This window comes from Oryza glaberrima, chromosome 5 (assembly GCF_000147395.1).
Source record: "Oryza glaberrima chromosome 5, OglaRS2, whole genome shotgun sequence".
Classification (NCBI taxonomy): Eukaryota; Viridiplantae; Streptophyta; class Magnoliopsida; order Poales; family Poaceae; genus Oryza; species Oryza glaberrima.
The window spans coordinates 14742654-14761157 of record NC_068330.1 but is presented as its reverse complement, the minus strand read 5'-3'; the positions used below and the strand labels follow the sequence as shown (position 1 = coordinate 14761157).

The following is an 18504-nucleotide window of genomic DNA, read 5'->3' as shown; positions in this document are numbered from 1 at the left end:
AGCGTGAGCTATAATTAAAAGATAATAAAACACGGATTAGGAATCTTGATTACAGTCAACTAATCATGGATTAAGTTGTAGTTATAGAATCATCGAAGAACCGTTTCAGTTAGTTTGTTATAGGGTTTCCTATTCTTACTCCATCCGGTGAAATTCAGTTACAATTAACCCATGACTGTAAATACTTTCGGCATTTGTGTTTGTTGTGCGCTTTTTTTTAAACTAGTCGTTTTTCCGTGTGTTGTCACGGAATCAAATTTCTCCTTAACAATAACTAACCAAATTATTTTGTTTATAAAACTGAATCAAATTATTTAGGATGGACGACGACAGTGCTCTTGGCGTCGTTCCCTCCTTAGAGGCGTCGTTTAGAAGACCCATTCCTTAGAGAACAATTTCAGTTTGTGCTAGGGTTTCCTATTCTTACTCAATCCGGAGAAATTCAGTTAATCATAGTTATGATTAACTGATGACTACAGATACTTTAGGAGAATGCTTCCGATCGTCCGTCCGGTGGAAAGCCAAATATCGGACACGGAAAATGCCAGCCGCAGGGCGCCCACGTCTCTCCCACGTGCGCCCTTGTGCTGCCACGTGTCCCCACCATATATTCCGTTGTAACAAATCAATCACATATTTTGGAAACCTTCTAGTAAGAGAATCTATTTCATTTTTTGTTCCACTAAAAATATTTCACCTAGTGTACTCACAATGTTTCACTATGTATAGATCTAATGTTGCATTGAATTGAAACATTCTTTTGCAACAAATCACCCACATATTATGGAAACTCTATATTAAGGGAATTCGCTTCATTTTTTTGTTCCATAAAAAATGTTTGTTTTTTTATTCATAATGGTTCACTATGTATGGATCAAATATTGCAATGAATTGAAACATCCTTTCGCTATTCGCTGAAACATTCTTTTCATATAAAGTGAAATAGCGTCCGATGAAACATTTTCGATCTACTTAGTGAAACAATTCTGATATACTTGGTGCAACAGTGTACAACATTTAAAAATATTTCAATAATAAGCTAATTTTTTTCATCGGATTATATCCATGTGTGGTCTTGTTTTAAATATTTAATTCCAACAGATTTAATTGTGCAATTGGATTATGATTTGGATTAAAAATTTAAGAGAAAAAATAGTTTAAAGTTTGCTTAGATGCATGCATGCAGGATGACGTCATGATGACGTGGGCGCGTCCGATTTGTAGCTCTCTCCAATACTTTATGCATCGGTTTCATATGCGTGCGGGAGTTGGGAGGAGAGAGAGAGGGGATTAGATCAGGAAGCGTGAGCTGTAATTAAATAAAAGCTAATAAAACAAGGCTTAGGGAATCTTGATTACGCTCAACTAATCATGGATTAACTTGTAGTATCATCTAGAGAACAATTTCAGTCCGTATATTTCCTATTCTTACTCGATCCAGTGAAATCAGTTACCGCTCACTGATGAATGCAAATACTTTCGAAAATTCTCCGCGTGGGGCGCTCGATGGGGGGAGAAAAAATCGGGCGCCCTGCCTCCCGCCCCTCCCACGCTCGCATGCCGCCCCCACAACGCGCCCCACCACGCGTGTCGTTGCAACAAATCACCCGTATATCACAGATACGCCCTATATAGGGGGATCTGTTTTTTTTTTCACCAACAATGTTTCATCTAGTGTACTTGTGATGTTTCACTGTGTATGGAATAAATGTTATAGTGGATTTTTGATACTATTTTAATAATTTCATCTTGATGGAAACGTGGTTTAGGTGTTGCAATGGCTTTAAATCGTTTTTTTCATACGTTGAACCAAATTATTTCATGTAGCGATCTAGACCGTGTTTCACTTTTTTTTAAGAATTGAAACATTCTTAATTAAAAGCTAATAAAACAACGATTAGGGAATCTTGATTACGCTCAACTAATCATGGATTAAGTTGTAGTATCATCTAGAGAACAGTTTCAGTTTGTACGTTTCCTATTCTTACTCGATCGTGTGAAATTCAATTACCGCTCGCCGATGACTGCAAATACTTTTGAAAATTCTCTGCGTGGGGCGCCCGATTGGGGGGGGGGGATCGGGCGCCCCATGCCTCCTTCCCCTCCCACGCTCACGTGCCGCCCCCACAATGCGCCCCACCACACGCGCCGTTGCAACAAATCACCCGCATATCACAAAAAAGCTCTATTAGGGGGATCCGTTTCATTTTTTGTTACACCAACAATGTTTCAGCTACTGTACTCGTGATGTTTCACTATGTATGGATCAAATGTTGCGGTAGATTTTTTATGCTGTTTTAATAATTTCATGTTGATGGACACATAATTTGTTGATGTACACGGGGTTTAAGTGTTGCAATGGCTTTAAATCGTTTGGTGCATACCTTGAACTAAATTGTTTCATCTAGCAATCTGACCGTGTTTCATTTTTTTTAAGAATTGAAATATTCTTTCGCTATTTGCTGAAATATTGTTTTTATGTAGGGTGAAACAATGTCCGATTTTAGAAAAATGTTTCATGAGGTGATTTGGTTGTGTTTCAGCTTTTTACAAAGATTGAAACATTTTTGATCAACTTGGTGAAATAGCGCCCGATTTTTGAAAAAAAAAAGGGCGCCCGATTTGTAGGCGCCTCGAATACTTTTGGCATTGCGTTTATTGCGTTCAAGTTTTGTTAAAAATATATGACATTATATTTTTACAGTAGGTTAGTTGGATCTACGCTATTGCAAATTTACCAAATTAGAGAAATATCAATACTATTCACGATATCGGTTGAATGCCACTGGAATTTGAGAAAACTAGTACCATACCACTCCATCACAATTCTTGTCATCTCCGTCACATCATTATCTATGTCCTCGTCCCCATCCTCATCCCCTCCTTGTCAAATATATGAGGATTAGCCGATGACTGCAAATACTTTCGACATTTGTGTTTGTTGTGCCTATTTTCTAAACTAGCCGTTTTTCGTGTGTGCCACAGAATCAAAATTATCCTTAACAACAACTAACAAAATTATTTTGTTTATAAAACCGAATCAACCATGGGCAAGCAAAGACGATGCCTGCGGAGGCCGTTTCCTCTTGGGGTGTTGTTGCATTTTATCTCCTCTCCTCTTCATCCCAATAAGTTCTTCAGGTGAAAACCACGTTCTGATTCTTTAGGACGGACAACGACAGTGCTCTTGGCGTCGTTCCCTCCTTAGAGGCATCGTTTAGAAGACCCGTTCCTTAGAGGTGTAGTTATAGTATCATCTGGAGAACAATTTCAGTTTGTACTAGGGTTTCCTATTCTTACTCAAACCGCTAAAATTCAGTTACGATTTAACTGATGACTACAGATACTTTAGGAGAATGCTTCTGATCGCCCGTCCGGTGGGAAGCTAAATATCGGATGCGGAAAATGCCAGCCGCCGGGCGCCCACGTCTCTCCCACGCACGCCCTCGTGCTGCCACGTGTCCCCACCACATATTCCGTTGCAACAAATCACCAACATATTTTAGAAACCCTCTATTAAGGGAATTCGTTTTATTTTCTGTTCCACCAAAAATGTTTCACCTAGTGTATTCATAATGTTTCACTATGTATGGATCAAATGTTGCAGTGAATTGAAACATCATTTCGCTATCCGCTGAAACATTGTTTTCATATAAAATAAAACAGTGTCTGATGAAACATTTTCGATCTACTTAGTAAAACAATTCCGATATATTTGGTGCAACAGCGTGCAACATTTAAAAATAATTCAATAATAAGCTAATTTTTTTCATCGAATTATATACATGTGTGGTCTTGTTTTAAAGATTTAATTGCAATGGATTTAAAGGTGCAATCGGATCATGATTTGGATAAATAATTTAAGAGAAACAATAGTTTAAAGTTCGCTTAGATGTATGCCTGAAGGATGACGTCATGATGATGTGGGCGCGTCCGATTTATAGCTCTCTCCGATACTTTATGCATCGGTTTCGTGTGCGTGCGGGAGTTGGGAGGAGAGAGAGGGGGGATTAGAGGAAGCGTGAGCTGTAATTAATTAAAAGCTAATAAAACAAGGATTAGGGAATCTTGATTACGTTCAACTAATCATGGATTAACTTGTAGTATCATCTGGAGAACAGTTTCAGTTTATACGTTTCCTATTCTTACTCGATCGTGTGAAATTCAGTTACCGCTCGCCGATGACTGCAAATACTTTCCAAAATTCCTCACGTGGGGCACCCGATGTGGGGGGGGGGGATCGGGCGCCCCATGCCTTCCGCCGCACCTCCCACGCTCGCGCGCTGCCCCCACAATGCGCCCCACCACGCACGCCGTTGCAACAAATCACCCGCATATCACGGAAACGCTCTATTAGGGGATCCGTTTCATTTTTTGTTGCACCAACAATGTTTCAGCTACTGTACTCGTGATGTTTCAATATGTATGGATCAAATGTTGTAGTGGATTTTTTATACTGTTTTAATAATTTCATCTTGATGGACATGTGGTTTGTTGATGTACACGGGGTTTAAGTGATGCAATGGCTTTAAATCGTTTGTTGCATACCTTGAACCAAATTGTTTCATCTAGCGACCTGTCTGTGTTTCACTTTTTTTAATAATGGAAAACATTGTTTCGCTATTTGCTGAAACATTGTTTTTTATATAGGGTGAAACAATGTCTGGTTTTAGTAAAATTTTTCATGAGGTGATTTGGTTGTGTTTCAGTTTTGTACAAAGATTGAAACATTTTCGATCTATTTAGTGAAATATTTTTGATCTACTTGGTGAAATAGCGCCTAATTTTTGACAAAAAAAATAGGGCGCCCGGTTTGTAGGCGCCTCGAATACTTTTGGCATTGCGTTTGTTGTGTTCAAGTTTTGTTAAAAATATATGTCATTATATTTTTACGGTAGGGTTAGTTAGATCTATGCTATTGCAAATTTACTAAATTAGAGAAATATCAATACTATTCACGATATCGGTTGAATGCCACTGAAATTTGGGAAAATTAGTACGATGCCACTCCATCACAATTTTTGTCATCTTCGTCACATCATCATGTATGACCCCATCCCCATCCCCATCCCCATCCCCATCCCCATTCCCTCCTCGTCACCGATGACCTTCTCCTTCTCCATCCCTCCCGCTGCTCCCCGCTACGCAGCGTCATCCTTCCCCATTCCTCATGTCTCCTTCTCTTCGCTCCCCGTTGTTTGCCGCTGCTTCACCACCCGTCGGTGGGGAAGGAGTAGCACGGTGTTGTTGTGCTCGCCGCAGGACTTCCACGACCACCAGGAGGCAGTCGCAAGGTTGCAGCGTCATCGGCCGGTGCGTCACCTGCCTTTGTCTCAAAGTAGCGGAACTATGCGTCCTCGACCTTGGGCATGGTGCTCAATTTCCTTCTTCCACAGTCGTCGCACTGCTGAAGCCCTCGATGGGGAGGATCCCTGGCGGGAAGTCGAACGTCGCCAGCGCCTCATACGCCATCAACTTCGTCTCCGCCGTGGCGCTACCCGTCGCACTGGCGATGCGGAGGAGGAGGAGGAGGAGGGGCACGCGAGGCATGGCGGATCTTCTCCGGCGAGGAGAGGTGAGCTTCGGTTGCGGCGGAGGGAAATCGGTTTCATGTGCGTGCGGGAGTGGAGAGTTGGGAGAAGAGAGAGGGATTAGAGGAAGCGTGAGCTGTAATTAAAAGCTAATAAAACATGGATTAGGGAATCTTGATTATGCTCAACTAATCGTGGATTAAGTTGTAGTTATAGACTTCTAGTATCATCGGAGAACAGTTTCAGTTTGTTGTAGCGTTTCCTATTCTTACTCCATCCGGTGAAATTCAGTTACATTCACCGATGACTGCAAATACTTTCGGCATTTGTGTTTGTTGTGCCTATTTTTCTAAACGAGTTGTTTTTATGTGTGTTGTCACGGAATCAAAATTCTCCTTAACAAACAACTAACCAAATTATTTCGATAATGCTCGTTACCGAGCGCCCGACGCGGAGGGAGCCGGATCGGACGCTTCCCCCGTGCGCCCCTCCCCCATGTCCTTACTGTTGGGCCCACCCACTTCTCTCTCCCCTTTTTTCCACAAAAGATGTTTCACCTAGTGTACTTACAATGTTTAAATAGATCCAATGTTGCTGTGAATTAAAATACTCTTTTGCAACAAAAAACCCACATATTTTGGAAACTCTCTATTAAGGGAATTTGGTTTATTTTTTGTTCCACAAAAAATGTTTCACCTAGTGTACTCACAATGTTTCACTATGTATAGATCTAATGTTGCAGTGAACGAAACATTCTATTGCAACAAAAAACCCACATATTTTGGAAACCCCATATTAAGGGAATTTGGTTTATTTTTTGTTCCACCAAAAAATGTTTCACCTAGTGTACTCATAATGTTTCACTATGTATAGATCTAATGTTGCAGTGAACTGAAACATTATTTCGCTATTTGCTGAAATATTGTTTTTATATAAGGTGAAACAACACCCGATTTAAATGAGTGAAACATTTTCGCTCTACTTAGTGAAATAATTCCGATATACCTGGTGGAACATCGTGTAATATTTAAAAATAATTCAATAATAAGCTAAAAAAAATTTTCGTCGGAATATATCCATGTGTGGTCTTGTTTTGAAGATTTAATTGCAACGAATTTAATGGTGTAATCGGATCATGATTTGGATTAGTAAATTTAGAAGAAAAATCAATTTAAAATAGTTTTGCACGTAAATCGGACGCTGACGTCGGCCCCCTCCCGATCGGACGCCCGACCGGGAGTCGTCTCCTTAAACAACCATGGGCAAGCAAAGATGATGACTGCTGAGGCCGTTTCCTCTTAGGGTGTTGTTGTGTTTTATCTCCCCTCCCAATGAGTTCTTCAAGTAAAAACCACGTTCTGATTCTTTAGGACGGACGACGACAATGCTCTTGGCGTTGTTTCCTACTTATAGGTGTCGTTTAGAAAACCTATTCCTTAGATGTGTAGTTCCTTAGAGGTGTAGTTATAGTATCATCTGGAGAACAGTTTCGGTTTGTACTAGGGTTTTCTATTCTTACTTCATCCGGTAAAATTCAGTTAGAATTAGCCAATGACTGCAGATACTTTATGCATTGTGTTGTTTGTTGTGCCTCTTTTTCTAAAGTAGCTGATTTATCCGTGTTGCCACATAATCAAACTCTCCATAATATAATATAATATATTTCAATGCCAGTTGTGAAAAGATGGAGAAAAAAATTTCAAAATATAATATATCAATGCAATTACCAAATGAGCTATTGCAGCATCTATGTTAAAATATACCAAGTTTAGTGCCTTTGGATCAAGACCGGTCAGACAGTAGTAAAAAGAGGAGCTTGGTTTAGGCTGGTCCGACCGGGGTTCACGTGATCTGATTGACATATTCTGAGTCCGAGTCCAATTAATATATGTCTTGTGTTTCTTTGGGTGTGCATGAGGTTTCCTAAATCCTAATCAATCTTGGGATCTAATAGCCCTATGGACATAGCCAATTATGACCGATTCGATCGAATACATGAACCCTTTACCTGAAATACACAAGAAATGTTTTCTGCTTTACCTTTTACCTAGTACCCTAATTCATTTATCTTGGCTGATTTGCGTCAGCCGTTTACCTTTACTTCTAGTCATTTTCTACTTTATTTTTCCCCTAGCAGAGTAGTCTGTTCATCTTTAACGATTCGCACCATAAATATCTTTGCTACAAGATCCTTTGTAGTTTTGTTCCATAATTTTCTAATTCGCCCATGAGATATGCGTTCACTGCTAATCAATCCAAATCGGCCTAGAAATTTGCTTGATCACTAAATCGGATCCACCAACTGGTTTTTGATCTTCACTAACCACATCTTGATTAAGAGATTCTCCTGATTAAAATGATTGGTAACTCCATACTATAGGTGAATTCGTGTTGGCGGAAAAAAACGCCAACACTCTACTGCTAAGCGAGAAGAGCCCCACTACGAAAGCAATCTGAATCGTTAGAGATTTTCTAACGTGCTTGGGAGGCATTATATCCGTGGATGGCTTGTAATCTGACGATCTGTAACAAAAGGTAGATATAGGAATGTATTACAAATGTGGGCCAAGGTATTAAGTAAAAATTGGGTGGAGGGTTATATAGGTAATTTTATACCTGATATCACATTAGAAGGCAACGGTTGTTTCCAACTAACTGCTGAGATAAACTCGGTAACTACACTTGAAATTAGGTAACCGGGGAAGAACTAGCAATACTACAAATTAGCGACATGCATCGAACTTTTTGCAATCTTGCATGGAACTTTCTAAATAAAAACATAGGCATATAACAAAGCTTGATCAAACAAGAACCAAGTACGAGTGCCGTCATAAATGAAATATACTCCTACATGTCAAGCAGCCGATTACCATCTACGCCATGGAAAAATCAAATGGCAAGGAGTCAAGGTTATCGAATGATAATGATTACCGTATAAAATAATTACTTAATTATCTGTGTTTACGTTAATCTCTTATTCCAAAGTTACCCTTTCAGAAATCAACGGTAGATTTTAAGCAGGGAGGAGGGTACCTCCCATACGTTAATCTCATTTGATCAAAAGGTTTAGATCTATTTATACTACTACCTTAGTTATAAATGTAGAGAAGCATTATTGTAAAAAAATAGATATAGAGAGGTATAATCATCATTTAGCTATGATTAAACTCTTTTTCCTTCTTTGTTGGCTTTTTCGATAGGATATGAGCGATACCAACGCAATGGATGAGCATATATCGGTCTAGCCGAAAAAAAAACCATAAATAATAAAGTTAGCCATAAGTAAATTACTAATTTACTCTTAATTCTACACCGGAGAATACCTCCAGCCAGGAAGGGTATAGGCAGAGACGGTGGAGATCCGTACAGCGGCCAGAGCCAACTGTTAACAGTAGAAGGCAGGAGGATGAGCGTGGGCCGCGTCAGAAGTTGTGCATCAGTGCATGGGCCGTCTCAGCAGATGCACTAACGAGCTCTACAATATATTCATATATATACTTCCTATATTCATAAACTGTAGTCCAGATTTACCACTTATTCAAACTGTCGTACACAATTACAGATTTTGCTAACTATCAGTTGTAAATAAAAGGAAAAAAAAGAGAGAGATAACATCACTGCATCTCCTCAAATGGGAGTCACGTAGCAATAGCAGCAGGATACCAGTATGAACAGATGAGATGAGCCCCTAGAGCCGTGACATTGCACCATCAGCCATGGCGGCCTGCAGCAGTTTCATCGACAAATTTGTAAGGCGAAGCCATCGACCCAAAGGTTTAGAGAGGAAAGTGGTGTTTGGTAAACGCAAAAGCTGTATCAGAGCAGATTGAATATGCTATATAAGGTCTTACCAGAGACAAACCCTGACGAGCTCTTGTTGATAAATATTCACAGGGTTCAAAGATCCCTCCGTGATACTTGGACCAATCCTTCAGTCTGTCGTAAATGTATTTCGCGCCAAACGAATCGGCCCAGAACATCACTCCGCCCCTGGTGTCAAAATACATGTTGAATGGAAGATTCACCAGTTATGAACATGTAATTAGTGGCAGGGAAGGAGAATTAATGTGAGAGATGATGCAGAAGAGAAACAAAGAAAGGGACCTGTAGGAAGGGAAGCCCCTCCCCATAATGGATGCTACATCAAGATCAGATGCTTTCATAGCAACCCCCTCGTCAAGCAGTCGACAGGCCTCATTCACCACGGGGAAGAGCATCATCTCCACGATTTCATCATCTGTTAATTTCGGCAGCTGACGGGAAAGAAACTGTCAGATTTCTTTGTGTAGAAGCAGTGAAAAATTAAAGGTTTGCTGGTATGCATATTTTGCAGATCGAACGGCAGCCAAAAGATGCAGTAACCATACATGTGTACAACCATTTTCTTGCAAACTATGATCTACAGCACTGCAGATACCTTGCAATTCACTTGCTAGTTACAGTACCTGTGCTGAACTAGTATTGTACTTCAAATTTATCATTTTTTTTTTGAAATCAGGTTAATTTCATACGGTTTTCAGCACCTTGCTACAAAGCTCACTACTGTAACAAAAGAACAAAAAAAAGACACCCGGAGAAGTTTACTCTGAGAAGTACGACATCTAAATATGCAAACCAAAGTACAGCTGTGAGATGTGATGCATGGCAGTACGGGCCAGTACTAAGTGTCCAGCATAAAGAAAAGGAGAATAATTTGGTTCCAAACCAAACCTAGTACTAAGTGTCACATCCTAGTACTAGGTTACGCTTTTTTTGGACAGAGGAAGTACGAGAGTACCTTAGGATCTTGTACAATACTAGCCATGCTTCTTGATTTCTCAATGTACTTGTTCATTTCAGGATCTGGAGAAGCCTTTCGCTTATCATCATAAAGATAAAATCCTTTGCGTGAAGATTCACCTGCCAAGCACTCCAGAAAGTATATCAGCCATGAGATTCAGCTTCACATGTAGCTCAAAATCATATTCAACAGCATGAAGAAATTGTAAGTGAATGTATTGTTAATATGAAAAACCTGTCCTGTTTTCCTCAAGCATAATTTGAATAAGCATTGACTTGTAACATCGCTCAGGATAACTTTGGAGATATTGCTTTCTGGAGGCAATAGCAACTCCAAAACCAACAAGATCAGCTAATCTGTACGGACAAGACAACAGAGAACTCATGGTCCAGAAAACATGCACCACAAAGGCCCCTTCAATAAACAATGAAGAAATAGATATCTACTAGAGTACAGAAACAAACATGAAGAAAGCGTGAAGATATCTACCAAAAGGACCAGTAATAAACATGGGTATGCTATATCTGTTGTACTAAATCAGAAATAGATAACATCAGAACAACATTACTATAGTAGAAACAGAAAGAAACAGGTAACATCAGAAACAGTGGTTACATGGAAAATGTAATAGGTAGCTAAAAGAGGAAGAAGAAAAGACATGAATCTGTTGCCATTCAAAAAATCGTATTGTACCATAGTTTTACTGGAACGGAAGCCAAAAAAAATTAGACATAACTGAAGGTTAAGTATGATAGGAGAATGGACTGGTCCAAGTTTTTAATTAAGGCATGAAAAGTTCAGCAACCAAATCCTATCTACTCTATCTAAACTGCACAAAATGGCTCATAACAGGTTTATGGAGAAATTGACTTGTTGGCAGTTGCAGATAAAAGTAAATGGCTGCACATGACAGAGTACTGAGTGGAAACAATAGCAACAAACCAAGTAAGGTTAATGCTGAAACACCTTTCTTTATATAGTCATAGACAATTTTCATTTGCTCTCATAACATCTGAGAATCTTTCTGATGCAGGAAAGCTGTACCTCATACTTTTATTACAAGGAACATAATTCAGACAATTCATAAATTACTATAAAAGGAAATAAAAATAAATTTGCATCCGAAGTGCTTAACAAGACTAATAGCCATCGCCTAAGTGCTCAAGTCTATAAAGGAATATCTTGTTAAAAAAAAGAAGTCCGTAGAGGAATAGGATCATTCAGTAAAACTGGCATCCTTACCGGAAAGGTCCCATTGGCATTCCAAACTTTGTAATCACATGGTCTATGTGGTAGACATCCAGACCATAATCAACAAGAAAATAAGCCACCTGTGTGAAAGGAAAGAACATCCGATTCACAGCAAAACCTGTGCAGTTCCCAACAACTATTGGTGTTTTTCGTATCTGTTTTGCCACGTTTAGCAAGTCAATGACAACTTGTGAGGAAGTCCGATGAGTACGGATTATTTCCAACAGTGGCATTGCATGGGCTGGACTGGAGAATATACATCAAAAGACAAGTTATAAACAGTAGTTCAGAAAAAAAACAGGAATACAAGAAAAGAGGCATAACACATTACCTGAAGAAGTGTGCACCAGCAATTCGATCCTGGCAAGATGTCTTTTGGCCAATTAAATGAAGGTCTATTGTTGAAGTATTCGTGGCAAGTATGCAATTAGAGTGGCAGTATTTTTCAAGGTCAGCAAATATTTTCTGCTTTAGTGATAAATCCTCAATAACTGCCTGCAAGAGTTTTTATCATCAAGCAGCGATTAAGATCAGTGCTTTCTCCTTCAGTTACAATAGACTTAAAAGTTCAACTACTTGACTCAAAGACTGATGAATTGATTTCTACAATCACTAAGAACGAAAACATTCATCGTGTCAATAATATGTCATCATTTTATCAAGTTGCTATTAAATCATTCTCCTTATCCTGAAGCTATGGAAAAAATCATAAAAATATTCTTAAGTGGAAGTGATCTGGTATTTTTTATTTCTTATAAATTTGCTATTAAATCATTGTGCTTGTGTCCTGCAGGTAGGCAAAATTGTTCTTCTTTTCTTTCAGAGGAAAAAAAAATCTTAAGCGGACATTCTGATGCTGTAACCAACATCTTAAGTGATCTAGTCCAGTTAAATTTCATAACTATGTTATAAATAGCACAAAAGTTCTGGCAAGCATGCTGAATAACAGAATAAGCACTCAAGTAGAGCTATTTTCTACTGAATAAAGTTAGCGAAAAGAAATACTTGAAAATATTGGATCTACCTCAATGACCACATCAGCTTCTCTAAATTGTTCATAGTCAAGAACACCAGATAGTAAAGAAAGTTTCTTTTCATAATCTTCTTTGGTCATTTGCCCCCTTTTGACTAAGCTCTGCAGATTAGCTGAACAGGAAAATAGAAGAATTAATGAAAAACTTAAAAGACAAACAATAAAAGTTGGAGAAACAAAAAAAGATCACCTTTAACTCTGCTAATACCAGCATCTAAGAACTGCTCATTGACTTCTTTCAGGATTACCAGGAGGTTGTTCGATATCAATGCAGTTGCTATTCCAGATCCCATTAGACCTCCCCCAACAATAGCCACCTTGTGTATTCTCCGTGGTGTCAACCCCAAGTTGCTGATATTTGGAATCTGTTAGAGCATAAGACGCTCAGATAAACGAATGCATTTGACATAAGTACTATATATAATTCTATACCTGAAAATTCTACCCAAAAGGATCTTTACCTGAGAGTAATCATGGAAATCACAGTGCAACACGACATTTTTGCATTTAGTCATTCAGATGCTAATTCATCGTATACAATTAAATAGATAATTGTACTGCACCTTGTTCTGTTTTGATCTTAAACGAATTGGATTAAAAGGCATATAGGTATGATTCTCTTTTATCATTTCACAGATGTTCATAAGAATCTATTGCTAACTTCTGATTATGAGGCAGGATGAAAGAAGTATTAAGAATGAACACCACATAAACTTCAGCAAATGTGACTCTAACAACCTTTGAAGTTGCACGTTGTGCAAAAAAGACATGCCTTAAGCTTTTGCTTATCTGAGACATCTCAAGCATTTTTCCACAAAGTGTTTCCTGTCATTACCAAAAATGAACATTAAACAGCATTAAGAACAACTTAGACTAGGTATGTAACAATTGCTCGAAAAGTTAGCACTAAGTGGTGATGTACCTTCATTAGGCCAGCTCGAGGGCCAGAAATTATGCCCTCCTCAATGACATCAATGCAAACTAAGGGATGTTGGAGACTAGCAGACTGCTTTTGGGCCTGAACTCTTGCAAAATTCAGAATTTTCTTCGTTTCCTCAAGAGCTGGAAGTCTATCGGTTCTATGGAGACTCCTGAACCATGGGCGTTTGTCTTCAACAATTTCCAGAGCCCAGGAACAGGCCGTGCTGATCAATTCATCAGCTGAAACTACAGCGTCAACTAAACCAAATTTATGTGCCTCCACTCCTTTTAGAGGTTTAGACATCTATTAAGAGAAGACAATCCATAGTTAACTTTCTTGCATGACCATGACCACCATAGAAGAAAAGATGGAAAAAGAAATTGTCGATGCACTACAATGCAATGTATAAACAGCCATACCAACAACATCTCAAGAGCTTTTGGCAGGCCAACAAGGCGGGGCAGTCGTTGTGTTCCTGTAGAAAGTAAAGATCCTTCAATCAACTGGAAAAAGATAAAAAAATTCTTTTGGCAGAGGAATAAACATCCATGAGGCTTTCTCTCGTCATATCTAATTTTGTTACCATAGAACAGGAAATTTGTGTATGCCTTGTTTTTTTAATAAAGAATTAGGCACTGTTTGGTACAAGCTCCAACCCCAATTGTTTCTGGAGTTGAATATATATAGCTCCAAAAAATTTTGGAGTTGGAGTTGGGGCTAGATTAGGGTTGTTAGTGTGAGACATCTTGTTCAAACTTTTAGATTAATCACTTATTTTAAGCAACAAACTCTGTCTTCTACAAGAATCTGGGAGTGGGAGCCATGCCAAACAGGCCCTTGTAGACCCCTTTTTTTTGGAAACCATGTAAAATGTTCTTTCGTTTCCTTTAGAATGATTATGCCTTTCACTAAATAGTTAGTTTGGAAAAGAAAAATACAGATATTTTTTCTTGCTCATTTTCTGATGTATTCGCCCTCTGTACATCTTAAAGTTCATAATTTATCTTCCTCTTTTTCAACAGTCTTTTCTGATTTCATATCTTATTAGTAATGGCTGCAAGGACAGATGTCCCATGATTAGAGTTAAGCCAACCAAACCAACAAAGCGCAGTAGTTAAACATATAGGATCAGAGTCTCTTTTTTTTTAAAAAAAAAAAGGGATGACCCAAAAGACCAGGTTGGGACTTGAGCATACCTCCCAACCCAGGAATGATGCCCAGTTGAAGTTCAGGTAATCCTAATTGAGCCGAAGATGTAGAAACACGAGCGTGACAAACCTGCACAAGAAAATGCCAATGTTGCAAAAATAGCCACATATTGGAAGTAAAAGAAGAATCCCAAAAGGTTGAAGCATACAATTCGACCATTGCAATCTACACATACCATTGCAAGCTCTAAGCCGCCACCTAGAGCAACGCAATCTATAGCAGCCACTGATGGTTTCGGAGCATCTGGCAGCAACATGAACTTAACGACATAAATATTCAGCTTGTTGACAAACTTGGTTTAAAGAAGAAATCTCAGGTTATGTTACCTTCTACTATGTCCGTTAAAAAATCAATAGACAGATATCCAGGCTTCTCATTTTCTGGTGAAAAGAAAATTTTAGCAATGGAAGTGGGGGTGGTGAAAAAGGCAGGAACATACTGAGAGCACTGGACAATCTTTACTTGGCTTCTTGTCGAATGCGTTTATATCAAAGCCTCCAGAAAACCTCCCTTTGGCGCCTTCACATCATATGAGGCATTAGAAACACACATCGCTAGCATAAGATCCTTGACAAGAAGCTCATGTGCAAGTAAGTACCAGTGAGAACAATTGCCTTGACATCACTCCTCCTCAGAGCTTCCCCATAATCTCTCTGCAAGCTGGCTATCACTGCAAAAGTAGAAACCATAGGTCCTATAATTAGTAACAAAAATAGTTACTTGATTAAACAGCACAAATTACTTGGCGACAGCGAGAACTGATCAAACAAGGCCAACAAAAATTGACTGCATATAGTAACACAACACATGTTGACAACTTGGCAATAACAAATAATTCGTGTATATATAAGGCATGGCTCGGAGCATGGAACATGGAGACATGGAGTAACAACCAAATCTGGCATATCAACTCTAACATAGACCCTCAAAATATCCCAAAGCACACAAATCATCTCAGATTTCACAACCTGTTCTTCCAAAACACACACTCACACACACACACACACACACAAAAAGAAAGTTCAGCAAAATTTGGCAAGATTGCGACAACACAGAGAACCACGCAGGCAAACATGGCTGCTAACCAGCCCCGCAATGGGCGGAATCCGAGCATGGAAAGGAGGAGAGGAGGGGTTGTACGGATATGATACCGTCGAGGGAGAGCGCGTTCACGGGGGGGTTGGAGACGGTGATGACGGCGACGCCGTCGCGGCGGACCTCCATGGAGGTGGAGCCTCTCGCCATCGCTCGCTCGCTCGCTCGCCGGCCGGAGAAGGCAATGCGGGGAGCCCCCCTCGCCGCCGGCGACGATGACGTGGCTCACACTCGCCCGGCCGCGAGATCTCTCTCTCTCTCTGAGGATACAGCCGACAGATGGTATAGTATTACTACTACTCTCCTCCCGGACTCTGGTTGTTCAACTGGTTTTAATAATAGAAACGATTAATTATTTGCCAGTGGTGATAAAAATTTTGTACCGAAAGCACCTGTTATAGACACATGATGGCCTATATGTTATAGAGTGGTAAATTCTTAATTGTCACATTTTAAAAATAGCAAAAAAGCTAAATGTCCCTTAATAATAATTGGAGCTTTGGATTAATTGCACGTACACTTCATTAAATACAAGTTGGAAAAATTAGATATTTGTACTACTGCTAGTACGTGCCAAATATGAATTGTCTTAAGGACTTCCACTGTTTGGAAAAAAAAATCAGGTAATTGTCTAGTGAGATGTTTGTTGAAATGCTCCATGTTTTTTTCCTCATTCGTACGAAAACGTAGAAAATTCTATGAAGAACTTTAATCCTATCGTTTATTTGGAAATTTATATTAAATAAACAATCATGTAGAGATTTTATATAAAAGTTAAAAAAATCCAAAACCTCTTGAAAAAAATTATTTGAGTATATATCTCTCATCCGATTCTTTTATTTTTCATGCAGCCTAATCAAAACGACAATTCTTGTGTTGTGTTTTTACTGTATTTTGTAAATATTTTGTTTTGCACTTGTATTATGTCAAAATCATATGTATTTTCTATTCATCCGTTTTCTCATTCTGTCGTTTTAGAGAAACTATTAATATACGACGTTCTACTTTTCAACACAACGTTTGGTCATTGGTATTATTAAGAAATTTAGTGCAAATATGTAAAAATATATATCAGCTTCATGTACTCTTGTACCAGTTTATTCTTTCATCTATCAACTCCTCTACTAGTTTATATTCCTCGTATATCAAATCTTGTAGAGTACTACTTTGTTCCCCAACTATCATATTTTGTACTATATGATATGTCTTTTTATACTTTCTTAATATTTTGAAAGAAATGGTATAATGTCTTATATTATAGGATGAAAAAAATATAAAATTTGGCTGTATTTTGAGCCAAATCTGGATGTATGATTTCGTACCACTTTTTATACTATTACTACGTCTAAAATTTTGCGTCATCACGTCAGCTTCCCTCTTCTCCGATAGGAAATTAGATCACGAGAGGGGCGTGGGCAATATGTTAGCAATACCGTGTGATTTGCGTGATAATCAAGAGTATATTTAATTAAATAATGACCCCACCGTGTGATTCTCTACTGAACAGTTTGGGTGGAAGCACATTTCCCTTCTCTGTTTCAATGATATTACTGTAAATCCCATCTCAATGCCCATTGGATTAGTTATGTACTTATAAGTCGAGTGAAGAAACTTGGTCTAAAAAATCATTTCTTAGTGATCTGCAAATGACAACTCTGATTGCATAGTCCCCGCATAAAAAAAAAACTCTGATTACATAGTAACTTCTCCATTTTCTATAAAACTTGTTGTTGACGGCTCTTATGCCAACAGAACCACAAGTGTGTGGATACTGTTGTAGCTTCCACTCTGTAGTATTCCGCTCCGTAGTATATCAGAGCATCGAATCCACGATAAATAGAATCAGTATTTTACCCTAGTCAGCTATCTAGTTTTAAAAATAGCAACATATTTGAATATAAGGTAAAAAAGAGAAATCAAGGTCTCCTAGACGTCTAGGTGTCGCCGGTGAGCACCCAAGGTTGTGGTGTGCCACAGGAAGTTTGTGAAGGCTTCGACTTTACCTCCACAAATGAAAAAAATGATCAAGAGTGAAATTGAGGAGTGTATTTGTGCAACCTCGTGAGGCAAAGGGTTGAAAGAGACCTAGCCTTTGTGGCCCCTCAACGAAGATGTAGGATTGGTGGATTCGAACTTCGTTAAACAATTTGCATGTCTCTTCTCATGGTTTGCTCGTTCTTGCCTTATTCATATTGTGCTTGAGTTTATTCTTGGCCGATCTATTTACATTCTTAGTTGATCTACTTGGTAACCATATATCTTGATTATATATCCTGGTTGTCTCCCTGTGATTCATACATATTGTTTTGTTGAGCTACATGCAAGTTCACATTTAGTGTTTTACTCTCTTAGTTGTCGGACATTCGGATTGATATCAGAAACTTTGATTTCATATCGAAAACTCTGACTTAAATCGGAAGGTGCAATTGCTTATTAATCTGCTTCAAAGTTGTTATAATTTGTAAGAACACCAATTCAACCCCAGCCCCCAAGTGACATCAAGGTCCTTTCACGGGATGGGTTAGGGTTGTAGATCCAATTGTTTTTTTTTGAGTAAATTACACTAGCGGTCCTTAAACTTGTAACGAAGTTTCACTTAGGTCCATAAACTTGCAAAACACGCATCGAGATCCCTAAACTTGGTTTAATGTATCATCCGGGTCCAAAGCCTCGTTTGACTGTG

General features: G+C 38.8%; 1 protein-coding gene across 1 annotated transcript; it reads right to left on the bottom strand.

The window, feature by feature from the left end:
• Window positions 1–9005: 9005 nt before the first annotated feature.
• Window positions 9006–16113, bottom strand: LOC127774116 (glyoxysomal fatty acid beta-oxidation multifunctional protein MFP-a-like). The gene is made up of 18 exons (XM_052300395.1): window positions 15878–16113; window positions 15325–15396; window positions 15189–15245; window positions 15053–15106; window positions 14902–14969; window positions 14714–14795; window positions 13937–13992; window positions 13518–13820; window positions 13334–13420; window positions 12786–12960; window positions 12587–12708; window positions 11894–12057; window positions 11554–11808; window positions 10546–10667; window positions 10309–10430; window positions 9636–9784; window positions 9383–9521; window positions 9006–9255 (listed from the first exon to the last, which is right to left on the bottom strand). The coding sequence occupies exons 1-18, from the start codon at window positions 15969–15971 to the stop codon at window positions 9220–9222; spliced, it is 2157 nt and encodes a 718-aa protein (XP_052156355.1). The 5' UTR covers window positions 15972–16113; the 3' UTR covers window positions 9006–9219.
• Between the last annotated feature and the right edge of the window lie 2391 nt (window positions 16114–18504).

Bases quoted from the DNA above. Each gene is read 5' to 3' on its own strand.
- LOC127774116 (XM_052300395.1), bottom strand. From the start codon at position 15,971: ATGGCGAGAGGCTCCACCTCCATGGAGGTCCGCCGCGACGGCGTCGCC. The intron at 14,796-14,901 runs GTATGTGTAGAT...TTTCTTGTGCAG, and splicing joins GCGGCTTAGAGCTTGCAATG to GTTTGTCACGCTCGTGTTTC. The intron at 9,522-9,635 runs GTCCCTTTCTTT...TTTTGACACCAG, and splicing joins AGGGGCTTCCCTTCCTACAG to GGGCGGAGTGATGTTCTGGG.